Consider the following 27,158-nt stretch of genomic DNA (forward strand, 5'->3'; position numbering starts at 1 on the left):
TCATTATATTCCATCTACACTGTGTTTCATCTTGCGATTATACAGACGTTCTTCTTGATCTGTCGTACTCTGTGGTTCATCTAGGATCTTCTCAGCACTGAATGTGGGATTTGCACCATTATTTCCTAACTCCTGGGAACAGTATTTTCTTTCAACACAAATTATGTCAGTATACTGGTTCACAGTCACTTTGTTGTCTATTAGAACTCCCAAATCTTGCTGTGCCAGTTGCCACCTGACATACTATGTGCATTTGGTCCAGTGGGTCAGAAACGGTGGAGCAATATGTGCAATGTGACTTGGAAAAGGAGTGGTCAAGAGCAAAGCTCCTCCAGCGAGAGAAGGTCCTGCCACAGGCAAAGCCACCAGAGAGGCAGAGAATGTACAAGAGCTTCTGGCCATATAGCTCTACTCTCTCCTGGCTGGTTTCAGAAGGGTGTCTTCGAATTCAAGTGTGAAATATGTCCCAGTGTGATATGTCCCAGCGCACGTAACCCCCACAAAGATTCTGTGACTCTGCTTGCCATCTACTTCCAAATGACTAATAGATATATGAGGGGAATTTCCTGCAATACTTATTCCTGCAAAACATGGTTAGATATGTTTTTGCACCCTTATATCAGAAAAAAACAGGTTACTACTCTGCACGTGTTTTTTATGAGTCAGTTGCATCTATCTAACATAGTAATCACACCCACCAGATAGATAGGATGGCTCCTAAATCCCCTTGTACTGGTTACAGCAGGGAAATAAATATGGCAAATTAGCAATACCCTGGTGTCAGCAGGAGGCTTCTGCCAATGTAACCCTGATGTTGGCAGGATGCCCTCAGAGCAGAAGGAACCTGAGTGGAACTGGGGGCATGGTGGGCAGGAATGGGCCTCGCGGAAGTGCTATGCTCACTCAGGATTATTACTGCCTTTAATAATGGCATATTGGTATGTTTGCAAGTGTGACATAATAGGTTAAAGCACTCCCACCAAAGCCAGATTAGGAGCCCAGGGCAACTGCCTCCCATTTAACTCTGCAACCAACTGGGACACACAGATTTCATATCTCAATATATGTTGAGTGCGACTCCAACTCAGACGTTTAGAGAAACAGGAGAGTGCAAGTGGAAACTTTGGTCCTGCTGCATTTTTCACAAAGGCCAGGCTTTGGTCAAGCTTGGTAAATGGAATAGTTTTTGAATTCAGAACTGCAGGCAATAATAGGTCTTTGGGTCTGCTTTTCTCGGAATGCAGCCCGTGTGAAAATTGTTGGCAATGATACGGTAGGCCAGGCTGCTAAGAATGCACTCAAACATAAGGGCACTGACATTGTGTTGCCATTGTCCTCCCTGGAATTAAAATGGGTTTAGTAGAAGCTTGTGAGTGAACAGCATAGATACTTTGAACCAGGCTTTATGGGTAGGAGGGTATCTTCATTTTTGTCCAGTTCTAGATTTTCAAATTTTAAAGCTACAGGGAATGGATGAAATAAGCAAGTCTGTTTTGGATTTTGATAGAATGCTGCTCTTCAGAGTAATTTGTTCAAGGCTGGAAGGACTGGCACTGACCTTTATGAAGCTCGTGGGATGAAGGAAACAAATTGATCAAGTAGCATGGGCTTGTCTGAGATATTGGACTGGATTCAGCTGAGCCCTGTTAGTGGAAACCAGTGCAAGGACTTCCATTAGTGCAACAGGGCTTTTTGCCCCCTCTCCTCCCCCTGTGTGCCCCCCAAATTGGCTGGGAGGGGGTGGTCAGGGAAACTCCCAGAACAGCGCATGAGGGAAGATGAGGGGAGCTTGTTCCTTCCGGCAAGTTGAAATGCTTGTGCTGCCAGAACAATCTCATGAGTGCTATGTTAAATTCCTCCAACAGAAATGAAAGGGAAGCCCCACTTTGCAAACTTAATGTATTGGATGTTATAAGTTTGTCTTGAGGGACTGACTTTCAGGACAGAAATCTCCAGGGACTCAGTGTTGGCAATTTTATGGAAGTTCTTGCAAATTATTAGGCTTTGCAAATGATTGTAACTGACTAGTAAAAATGTTGTAGCCATAGCTGCCAAGTTATCCCTTTTTTTAAGGGATTTTCCCTTATGCTGAATAGGCTTCCTCGCGAGAAAAGGGAAAACTTGGCAGCTATGGTTGTAGCCCATTAAGTGATAGTAATAGGACCTTCTCTATGGCTTTACAAGACCATTCAGATCCAAGAGAGAAAGAGGAAGAAGGAAGAGCAGAAGGAGAAGGGAGAATGGCTGGTGTGTGGTTGCTGGTCAACCAAAAGAAGAGCTGAAAGCGGAAGTCAGGAAGTTTAAGAACTGGCTTTGAGAGGCTTTGACATCACTGGGCTACAGTTGAGGTTTGTGGAGAGAAAGTTGTGGCTCAGGAGGCAGCCCTTGGGAGAGTTCTACAGACAGCTGTCAGTAGGATTCCTAAGTACTTGAGGCAACAGCAGTTGCTGGACCAGAGGAAGTCCCAACAAAAACCTGACAGACTCTAGAGGGCAGAGGGCATGGATCTGCTTCTCTCCTCAGCTGTTTGTATCTTCCTTCCCCTGAGATTCCCATGATGACAGGCCCCATGATGCTTTCTTCCTAAGCTTTATAGCAGCCCCGAGAGGGCGGGGAGTTCCATTAGAATTGTGGGAGAGGAAGTTCAAAATTTTCTTCTCCCTGCAATGCCCCTTGTGCTGTTCAGCTGACTGTGCTGCTCATCTGAGGGTGAAGAGGCTGGATTTCAAAAAACAAACAAAAAACTCTTTATCTATATCTGGAACCCCACAATGCAACCCAACTTCTTGACTGATCAGTGGGATGGTATGTTTGTCAAAGTGCAAGTAGATAAATAGGGACCGCTCCAGCGGGAAGATAAACAGCGTTTCTGTGCGCTGCTCTGGTTCGCCAGAAGCAGCTTTTCATGCTGGCCACATGACCCGGAAGCTGTCTGCGGACAAACGCCGGCTCCCTCAGCCTATAGAGCGAGATGAGCATCGCAACCCCAGATTCGGACACGACTGGACCTGATGGTCAGGGGGCCCTTTACCTTTACCTTTAAGATTAGGCAGTAGGCTAGGAGAAGCCTGGGAAGCATAGTAGATGGTACACTTCTGAAACAGAAATACCAAAAAGGGGGCATGTGGTGTTGTTTTTTTAAAAAAGACTATACATACTGAGCAGATAATCTCACGTTGCCAAAAGAATATACAAAATTAAGTGTGTGTGTGTGTGTGTTTGTTGTGTGGGTACGTAAACACACACTCCTTAAGGTCTGCTGGTGATTATGCCTTATTAGCCAGAAAATGCAAAAAAATTCAGCTGAGATACGCAGGGTTGCAAAAGCCTGTTGGAGATTATGCATAACAACCAGAGAATTTACAACATTATGCTGATATATACACAGCCCTGAATTGAAAGCTTGTTGGAGAGTATGTACAATTGCAAGATAATGTACAAAATTCAGTCACTATATGCACATTCCCCAAGGCTAGTTGGAGATTGTGCACATTGACAATTCTGGGCTGCATCAATAGGAGTATAGCATCTAGATCAAGGGAAGTAATAGTACCACTGTATTCTGCTCTGGTCAGACCTCACCTGGAGTACTGTGTCCAGTTCTGAGCACCACAGTTGAAGAAGGATACTGACAAGCCGGAACGTGTCCAGAGGAGGGCAACCAAAATGGTCAAAGGCCTGGAAACGATGCCTTATGAGGAACGGCTTAGGGAGCTGGGTATGTTTAGCCTGGAGAAGAGAAGGTTAAAGGGTGATATGATAGCCATGTTCCAATATATGAAAGGATGTCATATGGAGGAGGGAGAAAGATTGTTTTCTGCTGCTCCAGAGAAGCGGACACGGAGCAATGGATTCAAAATACAAGAAAGAAGATTCCACCTAAACATTAGGAAGAACTTCCTGACAGTAAGAGCTGTTTGGCAGTGGAATTTTCTGCCAAGGAGTGTGGTGGAGTCTCCTTCTTTGGAGGTCTTTAAGCGGAGGCTTGACAGCCATCTGTCAGGAATGCTTTGGTGGTGTTTCCTGCTTGGCAGGGGGTTGGACTGGATGGCCCTTGTGGTCTCTTCCAACTCTATGTTTCTCTGACTTGGAAATGTGCACAATTCCCATTTCCTGGAAGGATTAAGTGAATGTTATCCATGAAGGGGTTGGTGGAGGCATTTTCCATGGACACTAGGTGTGACTGTTGCTGTTGCTATACTGGCATATTTTGCTTCTGCTCTTGTCCTGTTGACTCTGCTTCTGTTTGAGCACAAAGTTGTGACTAAGCCCTCAAGTGCACTATACATTTAAAGCAGTACCATACAACTTTAAATAGTCACGGCTCCCCCCTCACCCCATGAATTCTGGGAACTGTAGTTTGTTACTGGTGCTTAGTTGTTAGGAGATCCCTATTCACCTGACAGAGCTATAATTCCCATAGTCCCCTGGGAAGAGGGGCTGTTAAACCAGTTTTGAAATTGCAACTCTTTGAGGGGAAACGGGATCTCCTAACAACTCTAGGCACCCCTAACAAACTACCATTCCCAGGATTCTTTGGGGAAAGCAATGACTGTTTAAAGTGATATGATACTGAGTGAAATGTATAGTGCAGATGGGGCAAATATTACATTAGTGTGATTCCAGTTTAGCAGCTGCCTGCTGTGAAGACTATAGAATCACTGGCTATGACTGTTTCTTCTAGATTCCTCCTCATGGTGCCAGAGTTTGGGCCTCTAATACAAAGAAGCCTGTTCTCTCTTCCCCACCCTCCCCCAATGATGTACCCTATCAGATAATTGGCTGAAGACCCTAAAATGAAAGCATCACAGTTCAGTAAAGATATTGGAAATTATAGGCCCAGTATCTCATTCTATCCGTTTGTGAAATGGGGCTAATGATTCTTCTGTAGCTCAGCTGTGTATCGTAATGTTTAATTAACTTATGCTTATAAATTCCTTTGGCACTTTCCAATAAAAGGTGTTAAACATAAGGTGTTATTATCTTCAAAACATTGGTGTTTATTTCTTGCTCACAGTTGGATTTGAAACTCAGAAACTGAAAATGTAAAATCCCAGCAATTATAGGAGTTCCACATTAATAACTCTATCCATTAGGAATATGATTAGCATGAACTATGAGATAGACGGACAGACAGAGGAAGGAATATTCTGTATTTCATTTAACACACGCTTTTGACGGACATGAGCTAGCCACTGCTGTTATGTATTAATTAATGCTCTGAAGAGGAGAAAAGGCTAGGAAGCGGGTGAAACAAGCTGGCAGGTGTAGAAATAAGATTAGACAACGAGGGAGGGCTTCCTCCCCATCCTGAACATGGATCATTCAGAATTCTCATCACCCTTACTGATGTTTTCTACACGTGAAAATAACTTGGGTGACACAAGATCTAGAGTGGACACAAGGAAATAAAATAGGAAATGGAGCCTTTCAACACCAGCAGGCAGGTGACCAACAAAGCAGCAGATCTGCTCCACCAAAGGGAAGCGTTTGTCATTTAATGCTAAAATCATAGTCTTTCTTAGCAAAATAAGGTTATTCCATTGCTTAGGGTCCTGGCATCTAATGAGGTGTGTGGAATACAAAGCATGGGAATATGGATGTCAGTTTCCCAGCCTTTGGGAGGGAGGAGAGCATGTCCTTCCCTTGCTCCTTATATCTATCATAATAAACTACATCAACACTATAAGATTAACAATAAAGAAAAATGCAGTTGCGTGGTTTCTCCCCTCCCCTTCTTTTTTTTAGTTTTGAGCCTTTAGGGGACACTACAGCACATTATTAAGGGACCCAGGTGGCGCTGTGGTTAAACCACTGAGCCTAGGGCTTGCTGATCAGAAGGTCGGCGGTTCGAATCCCTGTGACGGGGTGAGCTCCCGTTGCTCGGTCCCAGCTCCTGCCAACCTAGCAGTTCGAAAGCACGTCAAAATGCAAGTAGATAAATAGGAACTGCTACAGCGGGAAGGTAAATGGCATTTCCATGTGCTGCTCTGGTTTGCCAGAAGCGGCTTTGTCATGCTGGCCACATGACCTGGAAGCTATACGCCGGCTCCCTCGGCCAATAATGCGAGATGAGCGCGCAACCCCAGAGTCGGTCACGACCGGACCTAATGGTCAGGGGTCCCTTTACCTTTACCTTACAGCACATTATTAATTTTTCCTTCACATGCCTTTGGAGCATTAAAATGCTGAATTAGAGAAGATAAAATAATAACAATAATTCACGTTCCCGTGATTTAACATTGAGTTGTGATTTTAAGGTTAAGGAATCTCTGCATCATGTGACTTTTGGTGGGGGGGGGGACGTTGTCAACTCCATGGAGCCAGCAAGGCTCAGAGTTTAAAAATGATTGCTGTTTCCCCTCTGATTGAATCAATCTTGCAAGAAAGCTTGATATGCCATCTACTAGTCACCTCCCATTTCCTAAAGGGCAACATTCTGGCCCAATGCCAGCAACTGCTTCTATAGATACAGAACCTTACAGGAAAAATTAACACTGGAGAATCAACCATCCACTCTTTGTGTGAGCTTGAACTATGAAGGGGCATTCAACCAGTTAGTCTGGGTGGCTGAAGGCCAATGTGTGTAATTGTATCATTCTGGGGTATATATATATAAGACAATAAAAATAAAATGTAGAAGGGTAAGACTATGATCAGATGAATGGAGGAGACAGGGCAATGGCTTAACCATTTCCTTTCTGGGGAATTACCCCAGCTGCTTTTCCACCCTCAGGAGAAAAGATACAGATGGGTAGAAAGCAAGGGGGTGGGGAATACTGAGAAGAAAAATGGCAAGAGGGTAAAGCATTAAACACACTCTTTCAGTTCCCTCAATTAAATTCCCAGCACCCCAGAACTGAAGAAGTGATCATGGGACTGCCGAGCATGTCAGCCACGTGTCATTTGGTCAGGCTTTAACTAACCATCTGCATATCACAATAAGCTTAGGAGTTGAACTTGTGTTCTCTTTGCTTTGTTTCTACATACTAAATATAGCTGAGTGAAAAGTTATTTTCAGGACATGTATCCCCCTAACTCAGGCACCCCCAGACTTCAGCCCTCCAGATGTTTTGGACAACAATTCCCATCTTCCCCGACCACTAGTCCTGTTAGCTAGGGATCATGGGAGTTGTAGGCCAAAACATCTGGAGGGCCGCAGTTTGGGGGTGCCTGCCCTAACTCTTATTTGTTTACTCACAAGGGTGTGCACTCCTGTAGGTGTGGGGCATTTGCTCCTGAATAATATTTGCAGAGGGGGGGAAATGTAAAGTGGCTTGAATTGCCTTTGTTTGCATGAAGATGCCCAGATCTTAGGGGCAGAAATCTGTGCCAGAACCCGACAGGTGAGGCAATCAAATGTTCAGAGACTGGGAAGCTGGCATGGAACAGTGGGAGCAGAGTGCTGGGGAATGATGGCAGTGGGAATGTTGCAAGAGCTCTAAATCACAAGAGAAGCAGGAAATGTTGGAAGTGTGTGTAGGCACCAGGAGTTTCAAACTTCTCTGACATGCCACTTTATTTTAATTTATTACACTTGTAACCCATCACCTTTGAGCAGCTCAGGTCAGAGTATGTGACAACAGCTCCAGTGATGCCCAGAAAGCTTTGAGGCAGAGTGGAGGTCTCTAACCAGGCACCCCAGACCAAAGTGTAAAAGTCTATGCATTAAACAAGACGTTCTTCACGAAAAGCTATTACTACACTATTTTTTTAAAAAAACAACCATTGAAAAAACACATATCATTAACAGTGCACTAAGCAGAGTGATCTAAAACAGGCACCGTCTTCTCAAAATAATGATAGTCAAGAGACGATTCCTCCAAGTGGTGGATTGATGAGGAGGAAACCTGGAGTGTGCTACAACTGATCTGTGGGGAAGGAGGTCCCTGAGATTGTGAACTTGGGAGAGCACAAGCAGTGCCTTGCAGTTCAGCACACTCTGAAGTACATTTTCACACACCCTCGCTGCTCTACGGTGCCAATGAACAAGACACAGTAGGACTGAACCAGTTCACCCCTCCCTCATCTTACATGCTTGGCATACTTGTCCTCTTAATTTATTCCTGACCCCCAAACCCCAGACAGCCTGACCTTCTCTTTTTTGTTATCCTTTCTGGTAAAACCCTTTTAATGAGTAGGGCAGCACTTCAAGCAGATGGAGAGTTAACTTATTTTCATTGCTGGGGGTGGGAGAGGGAGAGAATAACAGCTTGCAGGGAGAAGGGGTCGCTTAGTGTTGCCTTTTCCTGAAATTAACGTTGTTTGGTTAGGTCTATTTTTACAACTGATTGCAGTGTTGCTTTATGGCTAGAGGAGAAAAGTTTTCTATCTCCTACTCTTCTTCTCCCCACCACCACCACCCTTTCCCTCTGCCTCCCGCTAGTGGAGTCCTACATTCTTGCTTCCCAACATCAAAAAAAAGAGGAGAAAAGCGCAAAACACAAGAGTTATTTGTTAGCAAAGGAGCTGCTATCAAGAGCTGCTTCTTTGTGTTTGGGGCTGGTGCGGTGATTGCCTTCCAGCTTTCGGGGAAAATTGCTTCAACTTAATCATATTCACATGACAAACCCTAAATAAAGGAGGGGGGAGAGGTAATGCCAAAAAAGAGGACCTCGGAGAAGTCGGAGAGCGGCAGCTTGTCCTCAGGCAGAGAGAGAGAGAGAAAGGAAGGAGAGAGAGAAGCTGTCAGACTTAGGGGAGGGCGCAGCTTTTCTCAGACGTGCTGCTTTAACCCCACTCGAGACGTCGGTCCAGTAAGGAGGCAAAAGGCTGCCGATCGCTTGCAACAAAGGCTCGGGACTTCCCTCCTGGCGTCACTCCGGAGCTGAGGCGTGTTAGATCCTCTGCAGGAAACAGGTTTTCCTTTCTCGTGCTTCGCTGCGTTGCTTCATCCGCCGCCGCCGCTCTTTCCTTTCCTGGCGATTGCCAAGCCCCGTTTCGCCAAGGAGCCTCATGCTCTGTTCAGAGCAGCAGCCCAGGACGCAGGATGGTTTCTTCGCCCGGTCGGGGAGGCGCTAGCCAGGTGCTGCCGCGGGGCGATCGCCTTCTCCCAGCCTTTTCCCTAGTGCTCGTGCTGTTGCTGCTCCCGCTGCTCCCGGTGCCCGGGCTGGAAGTGCAGCACAAGTTCGTCTCGCTCACGGCCACCAACAACTTCGCTCTGGATGCGTCGGGAGGCAAGGTGTACCTGGCGGCCGTCAACCGGCTCTACCAGCTGTCGGGCCCCAACCTGACCCTGGAGGTGGAGGAGCAGGTGGGACCCAAGGAGGACAACCCGCTTTGCCACGCTCCGCAGCTGCCCCAGGCGTCGTGCGAGCACGCCAGGAAGCCCACCGACAACTACAACAAGCTGCTGCAGCCCGACCCGGAGCAAGGCATCCTGGTGGTGTGCGGCTCCGTCTACCAGGGCTTCTGCCAGCTGCGCAGCATGGACAACATCTCCGTCGTGGCCGTCGCTTTCCCGCCCGGAGCAGGTGGAGGCGGCGGGGACCAGGTCACGGTGTTCCCCAGCATGCTCAACGTGGCGGCCAACCACGCCAACGCGTCCACCGTGGGCTTGGTGCTCAAGCAGGCCGGGCAGGACACGCGCCTGCTGGTGGCCGCCACTTACACGGGCTTGGGCAGCCCCTTCTTCCCGCGCAACGCCAGCCTGGAGGACCACCGCTTCGAGAACACGCCCGAGATCGCCATCCGCGCTCTGGACGCCCGTGGGGACCTGGCGCGCCTCTTCACCTTCGACATCAACCCCTCCGACGACAACATCTTCAAGATCAAGCAGGGCGCCAAGGAGCGCCACAAGCTCAGCTTCGTGCGCGCCTTCCTGCACCGCGGAGCCCGCCCGCCGTCGCAGCCGCTCCCGCAGCCTTCTCGCCCCGGCGAGGAAAAGGGCGCCCCCAGCGGCCGGAGCGCCTACGCCGGGCCTGGGGCCTCCCTTCTCCCCGGCGGCGCCCCTGCCCGGAGCGGCCACCCGCTCTCGCCTTCGGCGGGCGCCCCGCTCGGCCGCTACGCCTACTTGGCCCTCAACAGCGAGGCGAATGCGCGGGAAAAGGAGAGCCACTCGCACAGCCTGCTGGCGCGCATCTGCCTGGGCGACCCCGCCGAGGCGACGACTCTGAACGGCAGCAGCGGCGGCGGCGGCGGCGGCGCGGAAACCAAGAAGCTGACCGAGTCCTACATCCAGATGGGGCTGCAGTGCAGCAGCGGCGCCTGGCGCGGAGGCGGAGCGGCGTCGGGGGCGACCGGCGGCGCAGGCGACCTCTTCAACCGGCTGGTGTCGGTCTTCCCCGCCAGCGCCGCCCTACAGGTGGGCTCGGGAAGCGCTTCCCCGCCCCGGCCGGAGGAGCTGCTCTTCGGGGTCTTCGAGAAGGCCTCGTCATCCTCCGGGACGGGGTTTGGGGGCCGGCAAGCGCCCCAGCCCTCGGCGCTGTGTGTTTTCCGCTTCGCCGAGATTGAGGAGGCCATCCGGGTGGCCAGGAACTCTTGCTTCGTGGCTCCCGACGCCGGGCTGGTCACGGTGCTCGACAGCGTGGTGCAAGGCACCGGGCCCGCCTGCGAGAAGAGGAAAATCCAGGTAAGGGAGAAGGCGGGCGACCAAGAAGGCCTGCCTATCAGTGTCTTAATTCCAGACACACTTTGGCAAACTTTGGCCTGCTTTTAGTGCCAGGGCTCTCACTACCATGTATTTTGGGGACCCACCTTGTTTTTGTAGTTTTAGGTGGTTTTTAAACTTGTTTTTCATAGTGCTTGCTTGTTGTGTTTTAATTTGCTGCAACCAGCCCTGGGAACTTAGGGTGAAGGGTGGGTAATAAATTGTAGTATGATAATGCCAACAATGACAAAGAGAGTGCAGCTGAGCAATCGTGTCCAGAAAGCTGAACAAGGACAGGCACCCTCCTTAGGGATTAGGAGGAAGACTTTGTGGAATGCACCTGGTAAAGCAGTTCCAATATTAGAAGCAGAGGACTGCGTCATTCAGGTGTGTTTTCGGGGTGGGGTGGGCTGGTGATGACTTACCCTCTGCAAGTAGCTGCAGCACAGAGAGTTATATTGGAGAGTGTCCTTTTTGACCTGGCAAAAGGAAAGGTCAACCAAACCATCAAAGCCATGGAGCACTGTGTCCCTATTGAGAAAAGGTTGGGGGGGGGGGCAGTGTTTTTCAGTTTACCTACTTTGTGGCCGAAGGATTGGATAGGGGCATGATAGACGTTTATAGAATTGTGCATGGCGTGTGGAGAAAGTGGGTGGAGAGACATTTTACTCCTCCCTTGTAAGTCCAAAACTTGGGGTCACTAGATGAAATGGATTGCAAATAGCTTCAGGACAGGCAAAAGAAATGGCAGGTTGCTGTGTTTCGGTCACACAATGCATAATTAATGTCTGGGATTTGCTGCCATGCAATTAGATCCTGGCTTAGTTGGCTTCAGAAGACTTTTTTTTGGATGTTTACTTTAACAGTTGAATCTTCAGTTTATCCAAGCATGGGAATCTGAACTGTGACTGCTGTAAAACCATAGATGGGGAACTTTAGTCTTTCCTGATGTTGTTGGACTTCAACTCCTATTATCCCTATTAAAAGGGAATAATTAGACAAATTCATGGAAGATGATTCTATCCTATTGCTGTCAGCAGTCTGCCCCTCAGTGCCAGTTGCTGGTGGAGAAGTGGCAGGGAATGGCTGCTGTTTTCAGGCCCTGCTAGAAAGCATCTGTTTGGCTACTGTTGGATGCAGAGTAATAGATTTAGGTGGGCTAGCAAGGTGGTTCTTAAGAGGTCTATTTGCATCATATGTATCTCTGAAGAAAGACTCGTTGCGATAGTAATCCTGTTTCCTGGGCATTTTACTATTTGAGAGCAAAGTACAGATTTTCCATTGGGAAAACAATGTGGGAGAAGGAGAAAAGAGAAATCTCTCTCATGAAGCAATCTGCTGAGGCAATTTTGGAATCAAGGTACATTGTTTTGGTAGAATATGGTGCTGTGTTTCCCTTGGTTAGATGTCCTTCTCTTGTGTTGCCATCTCTCCGCAATGCTGATTGTGCAGATTTTGTGCAGGGAAAGCTCCTTAAACAGTCATGGTAAGCCTTGGATATAGTTCTTTGCACAGAGCTAATTTCTAAAAAAATTAAACATTTATATCATGTCCAAAGCAATATGAAAGTTAAAAAGACATACTAGCCTGCCATCATAATCGTACTTACCTGCAAGCAAGCCCCATTGAATTCAAAAGGACTTACTTCTGAGATGACATGCCTAAGATTGCACTGTAAATCTGTAGTGTAGCTCAAAAAGCAATTTCTACCAGTTCTTCAAGGCTTCCTTTGTTTTGTCCTGTTTTGTACAGTATTGCAAACAGTGGACTTTCACATATCTGCTGACATTATCCTTCACATGAATAGACTAAATCAATACATTGGGTCCAAATATCACTGAGCTTTGACAGGTTGATTTAGAACCCAGCATCTTTAATTTTTGTAGGTTTGATTCTGCATCCCAAACAAATTGCAAACTTCTGTTTCTGTGTGCAATGCCTTCTTTCTTCTATTTACTATCATTATTTACACTTGCACCCCTCCTTTCACCTAAGGAATGAAGGCAGCACACATGGTTCTCCAGTTTTCTTCTTGCAACAACCCTGTGAGGTAGGTTAGGGTGTGATATGAAAATAAGAAGTGCCTGCTGGATCAGGCCAGTGACCCATCTAGTCCAGCATCCTGTTCTCACAGTGGCAAACCATATGTCTGTGGGAAAGCCACAAGCAGGAACCGAGAACAATAGCTCTGTCCCATCCTGAGGTTTCCAGCAACTAGCATTCATAGGCATTACTGCCTCCCACCATTGAGAAAGATCATAGCCACTGTGGTTTTTGCAAGACCAGGGTCTTTAACGCTTACACTGGCTTTTTATAATAGTCACATTCAAAGCTTAGATTGTTCTCAACATTGGTTTCTGTGTGTCTGTTAGATTGCATGTATAAAAGGGACCTGAATTCATAATCTATACCTCTAACTTGCAATTTAGCCAGGTTAAAGTTCGATTCATTGGCATCTCCTCCTCAATGGTTGCAGCTGGGCGGAATATTGGGTGTGTGTGGGGGGGTCTTAGGCGGCTCTACTCCCTTTCCAACTCCTGTGGAATAAAATTGCATAATTAGGGGATTCCACATTAATTTCAACACAGAATCTCAGTGATCAACCCTGCAACAGTTGTTGTTTGGCATCTGTCTCGAGAGCCAATGGAGTGCACCTTCGGGGGTGAAGTCAAACCGCTGTATTAGCAGCACCAAAGTGACTTCCCTGGAGTGCAAGCCTGGGCAGTGCGTATGGGGGTCCTGGGCTGCCCAGATGACAATACACACACACCCTTCGGCCTCGCTGATGTGCTCCAAAGAAAAGCAGAGCAATACGTCTGGCACCAGCTTGACTGCAGGAGTTGCCAGAAGGAGGTGTACAAGGCACCATCCAACTGTCTCGGAGACTTCACTCTGGATTTGTGTAGAGTTTACTCCTTAGCCTTTTCTTCTCCCCAAAACATCCCGCAAGACAGCAGAGGTTTTGGATCAGAGTTTTCCTTCTCCTAGATGGGCCAATTTCCTGGGTTGACGAATCCCATCTGCCCCTCACTTCCCTCTACAGCACGTGCAGAAACCTCTTTCTTGCCTGTTGGACACACGGTTGGTCTCATCCTCTCAATCTGACAGAGCCTGTCTTTGCATGCAGGCGATGTCCCTAACTCAATGAGGGTTTGAGACCCATTGGCTACCCTCACCTGGTTTAGCCAGCCAGTCAAAGCCATTTCTAGGGTATGGCCACTCTGACAGCTTCTAGGAGCCACAGGTGAGAGCTGAGTGCAGGGTGGGGACTAAAGGTGGACTAAGTAACCCAGAAGGAGCACCCCACCAGAGGTATTACCCACCCCCTAACACCCCATACATAACCTGCAACAGTAAATCTGGTGGAAAGTACATTTTCTTCCCTAGGTCAATGACACCCCACATTCAGATTTACTGGTTCATTCAGCACTCCCAGCAGTGAGAGGATGGATGGCAGCTAACAGATTGTGGTTGAATCCTGACAAGACAGAACTACTGTTTGTGGGGGACAGGAGGCAGGCAGGTGTGGAGGACTCCCTGGTCCTGAATGGGGTAACTGTGCCCCTGAAGGACCAGGTGCGCAACCTGGGAGTCATTTTGGACTCACAGCTGTCCATGGAGGCGCAGGTCAGTTCTGTGTCCAGGGCAGCTGTCTATCAGCTCCATCTGGTACGCAGGCTGAGACCCTACCTGCCTGCAGACTGTCTAGCCAGAGTGGTGCATGCTCTAGTTATCTCCCGCTTGGACTACTGCAATGCGCTCTACGTGGGGCTACCTTTGAAGGTGACCCGGAAACTACAACTAATTCAGAATGCGGCAGCTAGACTGGTGACTGGGAGCGACCGCCAGGACCACATAACACCGGTCTTGAAAGATCTACATTGGCTCCCAGCACGTTTCCGAGCACAATTCAAAGTGTTGGTGCTGACCTTTAAAGCCCTAAATGGCCTCGGTCCAGTATACCTGAAGGAGCGTCTCCACCTCCATCATTCTGCCCGGACAATGAGGTCCAGCACCGAGGGCCTTCTGGCGGTTCCCTCGTTGCGAGAAGCCAAGTTGCAGGGAACCAGGCAGAGGGCCTTCTCAGCAGTGGCGCCTGCCCTGTGGAACGCCCTCCCACCAGATGTCAAAGAGAAAAACAACTACCAGACTTTTAGAAGACATCTGAAGGCAGCCCTGTTTAGGGAGGCTTTTAATGTTTAATAGATTATTTTATTTTATTTTTCTGTTGGAAGCCGCCCAGAGTGGCTGGGGAAACCCAGATAGATGGGCGGGGTATAAATAAATAATAATTATTATTATTATTATTATTATTATTATTATTAGAGGGGAAGGAGCAGAGATGAGAGTGTACATGTTAAGATCCATATCCAAAAATGATGCTGTGAGTGGGAAAGAGTGGGGGGGAATGTTCTTTGAAGTTTTGGGTTGTTTTTTGCTGAAAACATTTGGGATTTTTCATACCCATGATGACTATTAAATCCATTGTCAGTTCTCCTAATGCATTGTGTGGGTCCTTAAGGCCACTTTACATATTACAGATTTAGAGTGTGTATCGTCTTGTACCCCCAAAATGTTTGAAGTTAAATGCATGTGTCTACTTTAACGCATGCTATGTATGGAGAGCGACAATGACTTTGGGTCTCCCAGTTAAGTTTCTTTGTGTACACTTGGTGAAATGAAAAGCATATGGTCACTTTATATGTTGTGGGTACATTATAAGTACTTGCTAAATGTTTGCTGTATACCTGCAACATAGGGTGTATCTTTTAGGGGAAAAGATGGGTGAAGCATGGTCATCCTCTTTCCCCCACATAGCTTATAGTCATGCAGTATCATATACCAACCCTAGATACACTGTGAAAGTCAGTTGGGTTCTTTTGCTGTTTACAATGAAGCCAAATGTGCAGTGGTTTTGTGCACACAAATGCATAAAGAATTTAACCCCACCCACCCACACTTTTTTTTTAAATCAAGCCGTGCCTTTCTTCCCAAGTTCTCTGTCCTAAGTGAACCACTGGTGACTCATAGTTTTGCTTCCCCCCTCCCGCTCTCCCTGCTCACCCACTTTTGGGTTTTTTCCTCTTAAGAATGTGTGTTCCATTCCAGTTGTTCTCTTCCCACATATTCCTGCAGTGGGGCAGCTCTTGTATGTGTAAAGTTCAGAGAGAAGGGACACAAGGCTGCCTTGTTTTACAGCTTTCAGGGTGAAAGTTTGCTAATGTCAAAATTTGTTACCAACTGGACATAAATGTTAGTCTCGGCTGAATGTCAGTGCCTGTTTTTCCTTTTTTGAAAAGTAACCAGGGCTGCCTTGATTTCTCTTCCTCTGGGAAAGATGCACAACACATTTCAGCCGGGGATCATGAAACATCTGTTTGATTTCACAGAGAAGCTGGACCATGAAAGCTTGGTCTTCTACCTCTGTCTGCCTTCCATTGGCGGTGTCAGAAAGGAGTTTTTCTGTTAACCAAATGCATTTGGCATGGCAGCTTCAATGCTTTGCGAAAGTTTGTGGCCTCACTGCAGTTAATTCATAGATATGCTTCAGTAATCATCAAGTGCAGGTTTTAAGCTGCTACAGCCAAGACATTTGGTAATTGGATGGTGTTTCAGTTAATTCCTTAAGGGTGAATACACTAAATATTGCACCGTTATGTAATCACATGTCCCACTGTAACTAATTTTTTAAAGCTGAGATTCTGCTTTTTACAGTGGCTGAACTGTCGACTGCTTTTAGAATCAGATATTCCATTCTTTGTAGAATGGTGAAGCTCTTTGTTGGGTAAAGCCCATATTTGGATTTTAAGAGGGGCCTAAAAAGAGGGCAATGGTTAACTGAACGTTTTGTTTGTTTTCCGGGGCTTTTGACTTCTTTGGTGCATACCGCTACATCTTAAATTAATCATCATCATATATTAAAAATGATTAATTTAAGGACACTGTTCTTTTTAAATTAGTTTAGACTTGTAGGGTATATTGCTGATATAATAATAGGGTAGATAAAGATAAGCAAGCATTCAGACATTGATATTACAGGATTGGGAATAAAGGGAAAGAGAAAGAAAGAAAATCATGCTTCTGAAGTAAAAAGCAAAATGAAGTAATCCAACACAAACAATATGCCCAAAACTGACTTGCTTTGGGATTGTTTAATTACTTTCTTTGCTTAAAACAATAATAAATATGTGCCCAGACAACTGGGTACCTTTGTACATATACAGCAGTAACTTTTTTAGTATGAAAATTGGGGTGGGGAGGTTCTTTTTTAAAATTCAAAGGTACTTTGAAGTCTGCGGTACAAAAATGCAAACACAAAGCAACTTGAGGTTGTTTTTTTGTGAACCTGGGTGAATAGATGAAAATGCATATATTCAGCATTATTTAAACTAATGGGGAAAACACTTCAATAGAAGCGTAACAAGGAAATGGCAGGGCTGAGGACTGAGGAACATTTCAGAATATATTAGTGAACATTCATATGGGACACATCACATAGGTAGAAATTTAAGGGGTATTCCTTTTTATCTAGAGCAGGAATAGCTGACATGCTGCAGGACTTCATCTCCCATCATATGTGGCCATTGGCCATACCGGCTGGGGCTGAAGGGAATTGGAAGCCAACAACATCTGGAGGGCATCACATTGGCTACCCATGCTCTACAGACACGTTCTAAGTTAGTGGCTCTAGAACTTTGGTCTTGTCACCAGCACTTTGTTATACAATGGACTTGTTCACGTGGCATGGCTTACTAGATGCATGTGAAAGTGAGGGTCCTGGAGAGGAATTCTCCTTGGTCTTTTTCTAAATTTCCATGCTGCTCTTAGCTAAGTCAAGGTTTAGCTGAGTGTGTGTCATCTGAACTCAGGCTTATGGTTTAACTTTCCCCTTGCTAACCATGAGCTTGTAACCAAGTTTTAAAATAGCTGGGATAGCTCAGTCGGTAGAGCATGAGGCTCTTAATCTTAGGGCTGTGGGTTTTGAGCCCCATGCTGGGCAAAAGATTCCTGCGTTGCAGGGGGTTGGACTGGATGACCCTTATGGTTGCTTCAAACTCTATGATTCTATACTAAAACATACACTCAAGTTAGATCACCTGGGTGAAGAAAAATGTTTTGGCCTGGGCAACAGGCAAACCTCTGTTGAGAGGCACGGTCAGAGCCCAATACCCTTTAACACTTTTCTGTAAATAAAAATACAGTCTAGGGTAGAAATGTATCTCAAACATACTTGGCATTTGCCTGGCATTTAACCCATAGTCAAGAGTAATTGAATACAAAAAGCTAACCAGCTTACTTTCAATGCTTCTTGCAAGCTTAACGGTAAAGGGTAAAGGGGCCCCTGACCATCAGGTCCAGTCGTGTCCGACTCTGGGGTTGCGGCGCTCATCTCGCTCTATAGGCGGAGGGAGCCGACGTTTGTCCGCAGATAGCTTCTGGGTCATGTGGCCAGCTTGACAAAGCTGCTTCTGGCAAACCAGAGCAGTGCACGGAAACGCCGTTTACCTTCCCGCCGGAGCGGTCCCTATTTATCTACTTGCACTTTGATGTGCTTTCGAACTGCTAGGTGGGCAGGAGCTGGGACCGAACAACGGGAGCTCACCCCGTTGCAGGGATTCGAACCGCCGACCTTCTGATCAGCAAGCCCTAGACCAGGCATCCCCAAACTTCGGCCCTCCAGATGTTTTGGACTACAATTCCCATCTTCCCCAACCACTAGTCCTGTTAGCTAGGGATCATGGGAGTTGTAGACCAAAACATCTGGAGGGCCGCAGTTTGGGGATGCCTACCCTAGACTCTGTGGTTTAACACCACAGTCCCTGGGTCCCTTCTTCTTGCAAGGTTAATTGCCTCTAAAAGGTGTTAACTGCTTAGATCTCAGAATAACTGTTATGGCTACTTACTGCAATAAGTCTTTGTGCTAAGGTTGTTTATTTTGGGTTCTTTGCGAATTTGTTTTTGTTTTTTGCTGCATTTGTATCTTGCCTTTCCTTCAGGAATCACACAATGGCTTATATCCTTTTCTCCCTTTTATATCCTCACAGCAACCTTGTGAGGTGGAGGACGTTGAGAGGCAGTAACTGGGCTCAGGTTTTTTAGTTAGGTGTCTAAGCAGTGTAGAACCCATCTTCCTGGTCCTAGACTAAGACTATCAATTATGTCACCCAGTTGCTGAAGTGCAGATTGTTTTCAATGCTTCTTCAAACTAGTTACTTAAAATTTTTAACTGCCTTAAGGAGCACAACAGATAACTTAGAAGCAAGTGGAGTAAGGATCCAAATGAATGCAACCGAACACTGGTAAGGGCTCATTATCGAGCCTACCTGTGGCAGTGAAGGCAACAAAGGAGGCATACTTTGCTGTCTCCACTGCATCCTCATTATGTCGTCTGGCAGCGCTTTTCTGGGTTGCACAGGGCCTTTTACAGGCTGGCCCAAAGGAGGTGATAGAACCAACAGTAGCGTGCTGTGACTTGTTTGTAAAGCATTTTGAGGGTAAAATCGCTTGCATGCACCAAGATCTTGACTCTGCTGTTATAGCAGATGAATATCATGGGGGTCCAGAGCACAGTCTAGTCCTGTTGTGTTCCATAAGTTTCAGTTGGTAAGGCTCGAGGATGTGGACAAGGTGCTTGGATCAGTCAGGGCGACCACTTGCGCTCTAGACCCTTGCCCCTCTTGGCTGATAAAATCCAGCAGGGAGGGAACAGCTGGCTGGGCCAGGGAAGAGCGGGTGCTTCCTGCCTGTTTGAAGGAGGCAGTGGTAAAACCACTCATTAAGAAACCTTCCCTGGATTCAGAAAACCTAACTAACTACTGGCCAGTTGCTAATCTCCCTTTCCTGGAAACAGGTTCTGGAGCGAGTGGTCGCAGACCATATCCTGGTGCTTTTGGAAGAAACTGATTTTCTGGATCCATTTCAGTTGGGATCTATGCCTGGTTTTGGCACAGAAACTGCTTTGGTCGTCCTGTATGATGACCTCTGTTGAGAAAGACAAGGGAACCATCCCTGTTAATTCTTCTCAACCTCTCAGAGGTTTTTGATACCATCGACCATGGTATCCTTCTGGAGTGACTCTCCATACTAGGGTTGGGTAGCATCACTTTGCAGTGGTTCCAGTCCTACTTGGATGGTCGTTCCCAGAGGGTGTTACTTGGGGAATGCTTTTCAGCCCGTGGAACCTTCAATGTGGGGTTCCACAGGGCTCAATCCTATCCCCCATGTTGTTTAACATCTACATGAAACTGCTGGCTGGGGTTATTCGGAGGTTCGGAGTCAGTTGTCAGCCGTATGGTGATGGCCCTCAGCTCTATTTCTCCTTTACACCTGCAGGTGAGGCAGTGGAAGTGCTGGCCCAGTGTCTTGCCTCGGTAATGGACTGGATGAGAGCCAACAAACTGAAGCTCACTCCAGATAAGACTGAGACACTGTTAGTAGGTGGTTCCCTATATCAGATGGATGAGAGATCACCTGCTCTTGATGGGGTTACACTTCCTCTGAAGGAGGAGGTTCATAGCCTGGGAGCACTCCTGGATCCTTTGCTGTCACTTGAGGCTCAGGTGGCCTCAGTGCCCTGGAGTGCCTTCCATCAGCTTCAGCTGGTGACCCAGCTATGTCCCTATCTGGAAAGGAATAGCATAACTACTGTTATTTATGCTCTGGTAACTTCAAGGTTAGATTACTGCAGTGCGTTATATGCAGGGCTGCCTCTGAAGACGGTTCAGAAACTTCAGCTAGTGCAGAATTCAGTGACCAGGTTGCTCTCCGTAGCAAGACAGTTTGAGCATATTACACAGATCCTGGTCCAACTGCACTGGCTACCAATTAGTTTCTGGGCCTAATTCAAAGTGCTGGTTTTGACCTATAAAGCCTTAAATGGGTCAGGACCGCAATATCTCAAGGACTGCCTCTTCCCGTATAAACCTACTTGGACCCTGAGATCATCTTCCGAGGCCCTCTTTCGTGTGCCCCCTCCTCAAGAGGTCTGGAGGGTGGCAACACGAGAACGGGCCTTCTTTGCAGTGGCTCCCCATCTGTGGAATGCTGTCCCCAGGGAAATTTGCCTGGCGCCTTCATTGTATACCTTTAGGCGCCAGGCAAAAACATTCCTTTATAACCAGGCCTTCGGTTGATCTTATTGACATCCTTTTAGAATGTGGCTCTTTTGGGGTTTTTCAAAATTGAGTTATTGTTTTTGGTTTGATTTATATGTTGTGGTCTTGTTTGTGAACTGCCCTGAGACCTCCAGGTATAGGGCGGTGTATAAATTGAAATAATAATAATAATAATAATAATAATAATAATAGCGCAATTCAGCTTCATTCTGTTTGAGAAATTTGAATAATAAGAACTATCTGCTCTGAGAGTATTTGTTCAAGACTTTTGAATGGGGCAGTCTTTTTTTCCCAGGGAACAGGAAGCCATTTCAGAACTAGTAGCAGTTCTGCCAACTAGTGACTTGACCTATATTGGCACCACCGGTCTCAGAAATAACAAAATTAACATACCCGCAGAAATGCAACCACATACTGCAAGAGAGCCATTATGCTTGGTGTTGGAGTTTTGAGAAGATAAAATTGTCCACCCTGCACCATGGAAGAGTGGAGAGAGAGAGAGAGAGAGAGAGAGAGAGAGAGAGAGAGAGAGAGAGAGAGAGAGAGAGAGAGAGAGAGAAGGAAGCCACTCAAAGTAGATGTGATTAAGTAAGCATGTGATTGAATCACATGCTTAGACATGCCACATCTTTCTCTTTTTTTCTTTTTTGCAAAACACTTCTGTGGCCACCAGATCCATTGAGGGAGAGTTTTATAGACATCTCCTGTTTTTTCCATTTTTCCATTCAAAAATTGAAGATATGTCAACAAATGGTAGTGATGCAAGTACTTTTAGCAGGAAAACAGCATAGGAGGTAAAGGGGTTAAATCTTTCCTCCACTCTCTGCTAAGTCTGCATTGATATTTTGTAAATATGGCCCATCTAAGCATGTTTATGCGCATGTATAGTCACATTTAGTTTGGCCCTAAAGGCATACTTACGGGTGTACGGGGTGCAAGGTAGAATTTTATTTCATCAATTTATTCCCCATTCAAAAATCTTCTGAGGCTAAAACTTTTCTCGCGATACACTTCAATACCAAAGTCAATAAATCTTTGCAAATAAATCCTTTTTTTGCAATTTTAAAAAGGCAAGACTTAGAACAGAAAAGTACTAATTCATGCTAAAAGGCTGAAAGTGGAGATGTAGGTCATGGGTGAGGTGAGGACTGTGCATGGCACATTCCAGCAGTAATATTGTGAGATGCAGCCAGACACATATTGCAAGGGTCACCCAAACTACATGCTTCACATTTTTATGTGACCTTTAAGTATGCCACATCATGTGCTTCATCTAGCTGTGATCTTTATAACAGCTCTTTTAGATAAGTTACTATTATTATCCTCCTCTGTGTTGTGGATGGGGGGAATGGAGAGTATAGTAATTTTAATTGCGCATTGCATTGAAATCCAAATATAAGGAAGGGCATTAATAAAGGTTTCAAATAAATAGTAAGCTACTGGTGAAATTCAAACCAGGAATTTGTTTATCCACAGCTCAGCTGGCTACTACCTTACACCAGTTTTTGTTAAAATGTTACATTTGATGGCACAGTTACCCTTGAATGTTATTGGGTTTTTTTTAAAAAAAAACACAGTCATGGGTATTTGCAAATTTTAATGGTGGAGCAGTAGACTGGGTATTTAATCTCTTCCCCAACCCAACTGCTTTTCCACTTCCCAGAAAAAAAGATATGGGTTCCTTTATCTTTTTCCTGGAGTATGGAAGGACAGCTTTTTTAATATAACCCCTCCCCCCCAGAAAACCACTGGATGAAAAAAGGACACAGTTTCCTTGCGAGACCTCTTGTGAAATGCTTTATTATTTATTGTGAAATAAATTCTTGTGAAATGCTTATTCTTGTGAAATGGTTTTTTATATTATTCTGTGCATGCATTATTATTATTATTATTATTATTATTATTATTATTATTATTATTATTATGTTAGGGGAAAGTTACTAGCAACTATGTGTAAATGTTCCATTTGGCTCCAAAACTAAAGTGTGAATCAAAGAATGAATGTATCAGTAGTTTGTAGATTAAGGTTTACCGCATCTTTGTAAGAAGCGGCTAGATTTGTGCACAAGTGTAGGCTTTTTATGATTAGTTGATTATTTTTGGGAGAAATATTATAGTGATCAATAATGACTTCTAGACTATATAGTCCACCAGTTTTCAGTAGAACCTAGAGCCCTAAAGCTGCTCTCCTAAGCGATTTTATTTTAAAGTAGGTTCCATGGATATTAATGGTACATATTTCCAAGTCAATGTGTTTAGGCGTGCAGTAAAAGTTACTTTGAGGCCTTTGAAAATAACACCCGTAAAATTTAATAGATATAAAAACAGAACTCTGTATCTCATCTAGTTGTCATAGCAATTAGAAATTCTTTGACAATTACACAGTTCCATATTCAAGGATCCTGGGTTTCTGTTCAGCACCTGCCAAAATCACAATATTAGAGCTGGAATAGGTGCAGGGAAAGGCTACCAATATTCATTTGGAGCTATGTAGTTTAGAAGTTTATAAAACTAGACATTGTGTAAAGAAAGTAGAGAGAAGTCTTTCTCCTCTCATAACTTTAGAACTTAGGATCACCTAATGATGCTAAACCAGTGATGGCCAAATTTGTCCCTCCAGCTGTTTTGGGACTACAACTCCCATCACCCCTAGCTAACAGGACCAGTGGTCAGGGATGATGGGAATTGTAGTCCCAAAACAGCTGGAGGGCCAAGTTTGGCCATCACTGTGCTAAACGGTGGGAGATTCAGAAAAGACAAAGAAGAGAACTTTATCTGAGCATAGTTAAAACTGTACCTCATGATTTCTTTATTTCATACACTACTTGATATAGGAACCACCAATTTCCATGGCTTTAAAATGGAATCTGACACATTCATGACGAATAAGAATAATCATTGGCTGTTAGTCATGAAGACTGTATGCTAATTCCAGCATCAAAGGCACCATGCCTCTGAATTGATGGAAAACAACTGCAAGAGAGGCCTGTTCATGTTCATCTTCTAGTCTTCCCATAAGCATCTTGTTGGCCATTGTTGGAAAGAGGATGTTGGACAAGATAAGCTGTTGGCCTGATCCAGCAAGACTCTTCTTATGTGAAGACTTGCATGGTTTTGTAGAAAGCACGGGGAGGGGGGAGTAATCATCCAAGCATTGGCGGAGCGGCTTTTGTGACTACTCCATTCTTGACCACACTTTCCTTTCTGTACTTGACCACCCCCTTACTGTGTTGCCTTCAGGGTAATTACAGTTCTGTGTAGAAGCAAATATAAGTTAATCTACAACCACAAGAATTTATTAATTCTTGTCCTGGTCAACACTACCCCAGTAAACATAGGATTGAAACATTTATCTCAGTCAATTCATCAAAATCATTATGGGAACCAGTATTATTATTCTTTTCCAATGACCTAGATTGATGTTATGTTTCAGACTGCAGTTTGCCTTGAGCCTTTGCAGCCGGGCCTACTAGAAATTTAAATAAATAAATAGTTGTTGTTTTTAAATTCTGCTTTAAAATGTAAAATATATATATTTCCAGTTGATATAATTTGTGCATAGCTCCAGAAGTCTGAAATGCAGACTCTTATATGTTTGTTCTTCACATTTTCCTCTCCGCAGCAAGGCTTCCAGCTTCCAGCTGGGAGAAGGTGATTCAGGGCAAAGTGATCAGGGCAAGCAGAAAAGAAGCAACAGGCTAGAGAGCTATTCTGCATTTGCAGAAGTACAAAAGCCCCCAAGTGGGGAAGAAGCACTGAGAACTATGCATGTTCAGTGGCTACTGCAGGCTGACTGGCAACTCAAATGCGGGTGGGTGGGGAACCGCATGGAAGGGGGATGAAACCGAGTACCATGAAGGTGAGATGCCTGAGAATTTGGAATAGTTTTGCAATGTTTTGTTGTGCGTCCCACTTTCTTTCGAGAAGGAGACTGAGAGTGAAGCTAAGTGGAGATGCTGCCAGCTAGGGAGAATGCACAGGGAGCAAGACAGTTCTTTAAACCTGAATGGGTAGGTGCCTGAGGCTAGGGCCTTGAATTGAGAGCTGGGAACTGAACAGGAGTAGCCCTAGCTCAGGGGTCGTAAATCTGGTCCCTACCATCCACTAGCAGGTGTTTCAGGATTCTAGGTAGGCGGTAGGGGGTTCTACGGCACAAGCTGAATCCTCCTTCCATCGAGCACTGGTGGGCGGTAAGGAAATTTTACCATCAAGAAAGATGCATTAGTGGGCGGTAGGTATAAAAAGGTTGACTACCCCTGCCCTAGACTGAAAAATAAGGACAGACCAAGTTTCTCCTCAGTTACCTTGTGGATATGCCCATGGATGGCACGGTGTCTAGAGCCCATGGCTTGTATCCAACTACATTCTATTGAACGAGTAGACCCATTTAAATAAATAAACTTAAGCTAGTCATGTCGCTTAATTTCAATGGGTCTACTCTGAGTAGGATTGGCATTAGAGGCAACTCTGTATGTTTACCAAATATGGTTCTATTTTTGGAATTTCTGCAAAGCTCCATAGCCCCCCTGCTATACCAACCTGGAGCTTGACATAGCAAAACAGAGGGAGAGAAATGTCATATCCTGGCTAGTGTGAGCTGACAGTGCTTGGGCTATGGTGGCGGATTTGTCTTTCTCCACTCTCCCACCCACCCAACCATTTAGGATTGCTCTGCCCATCCATTGTATAAATAATGATGCAGGAGATCTGAACCTGACCCTGATCATAACTACCGCAGTGAAAAGCTCTGCTCACACCATCTCTGCCCTTCTTCGTTCTTTCCCATTCTAAAACAAAAACAATAAAACTGCCTCACTTCTCTACCATGTAAGGATTTGTCTTTAGCCTTTGCACATAACTTTTAGTGCCAGAGCTCTTCTGCTGGATTTTGTTACATCTGAGTAGCAAGCACAGGATCAGGCAGTTAGGCTTTGATGCATGTAAAGCATCTGCTTCAGAGCAGATTTACTGAAGCTAGTGGAAGTATTCTGGGGGAATAGGTTTGAAGTTTACACCCTGAGCTACTTAGGGCTTTACAAAAAGTTCATTCTCTACATGTTCGGGCTTTCAGATCTGTTAAAATAGGTGTTTTTTTATCACCAAGCCAGCCTTAGTGGCTGAAAAGCATTACATTTTGAAAGTCCTTTGATAATTTTGGATTGAAGATTTTACTTCAGTGCTCAGTGTGAAACATGCTACTGTTGTTTGCTTACTATTTTTATATGTCCCATTAATTTGATCTCTGGGCCTCTAGAAACATTGACTGGATCCACTGGGCACCTCATTGCTCACCATCTACATGGAAAGAGTTTTCATGCCCCCTCCCCATTTTCCTTAATAACCATGAATGCCGGTGAACTAACAAGCTGCTTTTATTTCTGACTCCTTGAACTGCTGGAGAAAAAGAGGATTGTACCGTTGTGTTTCTTTGCACTAAGCTTGTTACCTTGGTTTTTACCTTTGAGGCAGCGAAATATTTTAAATCATTTTGTGTCCCAGCTTTGAATACGCAGTAGGAAAAATATATTCTAAGAGCAGCTGTCATGGTGTTGCAGTTAAGGGTCTGTCTCCCTTTCTGTTGCAATGCCACTTTTCAGCGGTTAGTGAGTTTCCAAGTGTTTCTCAAGTGCTTAACTCCTTTCTAGCCTAGATTATTTTGTTCTGTTTGGTTATACCCAGTGTGGTACGGATCTTAGCATGTAGGATTATAACCAGGGAGACCCTGGTTCAAATCCTTATCCCACAATGATTGAGTGGATGAGATTAATAGTGGGTCCAATGGTCAAGAAGGTGGTTTCTGCTAGGGCTCCACCACCTGGGAAGGTAGCCTGTCTAGGAGAAGGAAAACTCTGATCCTAAACAAAGGAACAAAAGTCCCACCCTCTGGTTCCCATTGGCCACATCAGGCCACAATCGCCATATCCCTGGAAAGAGAAGCAGTCTTTCTAAACTGTTGGTAGAGGCACAGGTTGCCTCAGGGGCAAGGAATGCTTACATCCAGCTATGACTGGTTCACCAGCTATAACCATTCCTCAACATTCCTTTAAGGGGTGATATGATAGTTAAGGGGTGATATGATAGCCATGTTCAAATATATGAAAGGATGTCATATGGAGGAGGGAGAAATATTGTTTTCTGCTGCTCCAGAGATGCGGACATGGAGCAATGGATTCAAACTTCAAGAAAGAAGATTCCACCTAAACATTAGGAAGAACTTCCTGACAGTAAGAGCTGTTTGGCAGTGGAATTTGCTACCAAGGAGTGTGGTGGAGTCTCCTTCTTTGGAGGTCTTTAAGCAGACAGGCATATGGCTTGACAGGCATATGTCAAGAATGCTTTGATGGTGTTTCCTGCTTGGCAGGGGGTTGGACTGGATGGCCCTTGTGATCTCTTCCAACTCTATGATTCAACTGAGTTTGCCTGCAGTGATCCACTCTCTAATACATTATAAACTT

At 45.4% G+C, this 27,158-nt stretch overlaps 1 protein-coding gene across 1 annotated transcript in view; it reads left to right on the forward strand.

Annotated features, from left to right (window-relative positions):
* Positions 1–7,475: 7,475 nt before the first annotated feature.
* The window catches only part of PLXND1 (plexin D1), a 157,342-nt gene continuing 137,659 nt past the window's right edge, over positions 7,476–27,158 (forward strand). Inside the window, exon 1 of the mRNA XM_060271380.2 lies at positions 7,476–10,570. Coding sequence (XP_060127363.2) covers positions 8,990–10,570 — 1,581 coding nt within the window. The 5' untranslated portion in view covers positions 7,476–8,989. The remainder of the gene's footprint in view (positions 10,571–27,158) is intronic.

Source organism: Zootoca vivipara, chromosome 2, assembly GCF_965207765.1.
Source record: "Zootoca vivipara chromosome 2, rZooViv2.hap1.1, whole genome shotgun sequence".
Taxonomy (NCBI): domain Eukaryota; kingdom Metazoa; phylum Chordata; class Lepidosauria; order Squamata; family Lacertidae; genus Zootoca; species Zootoca vivipara.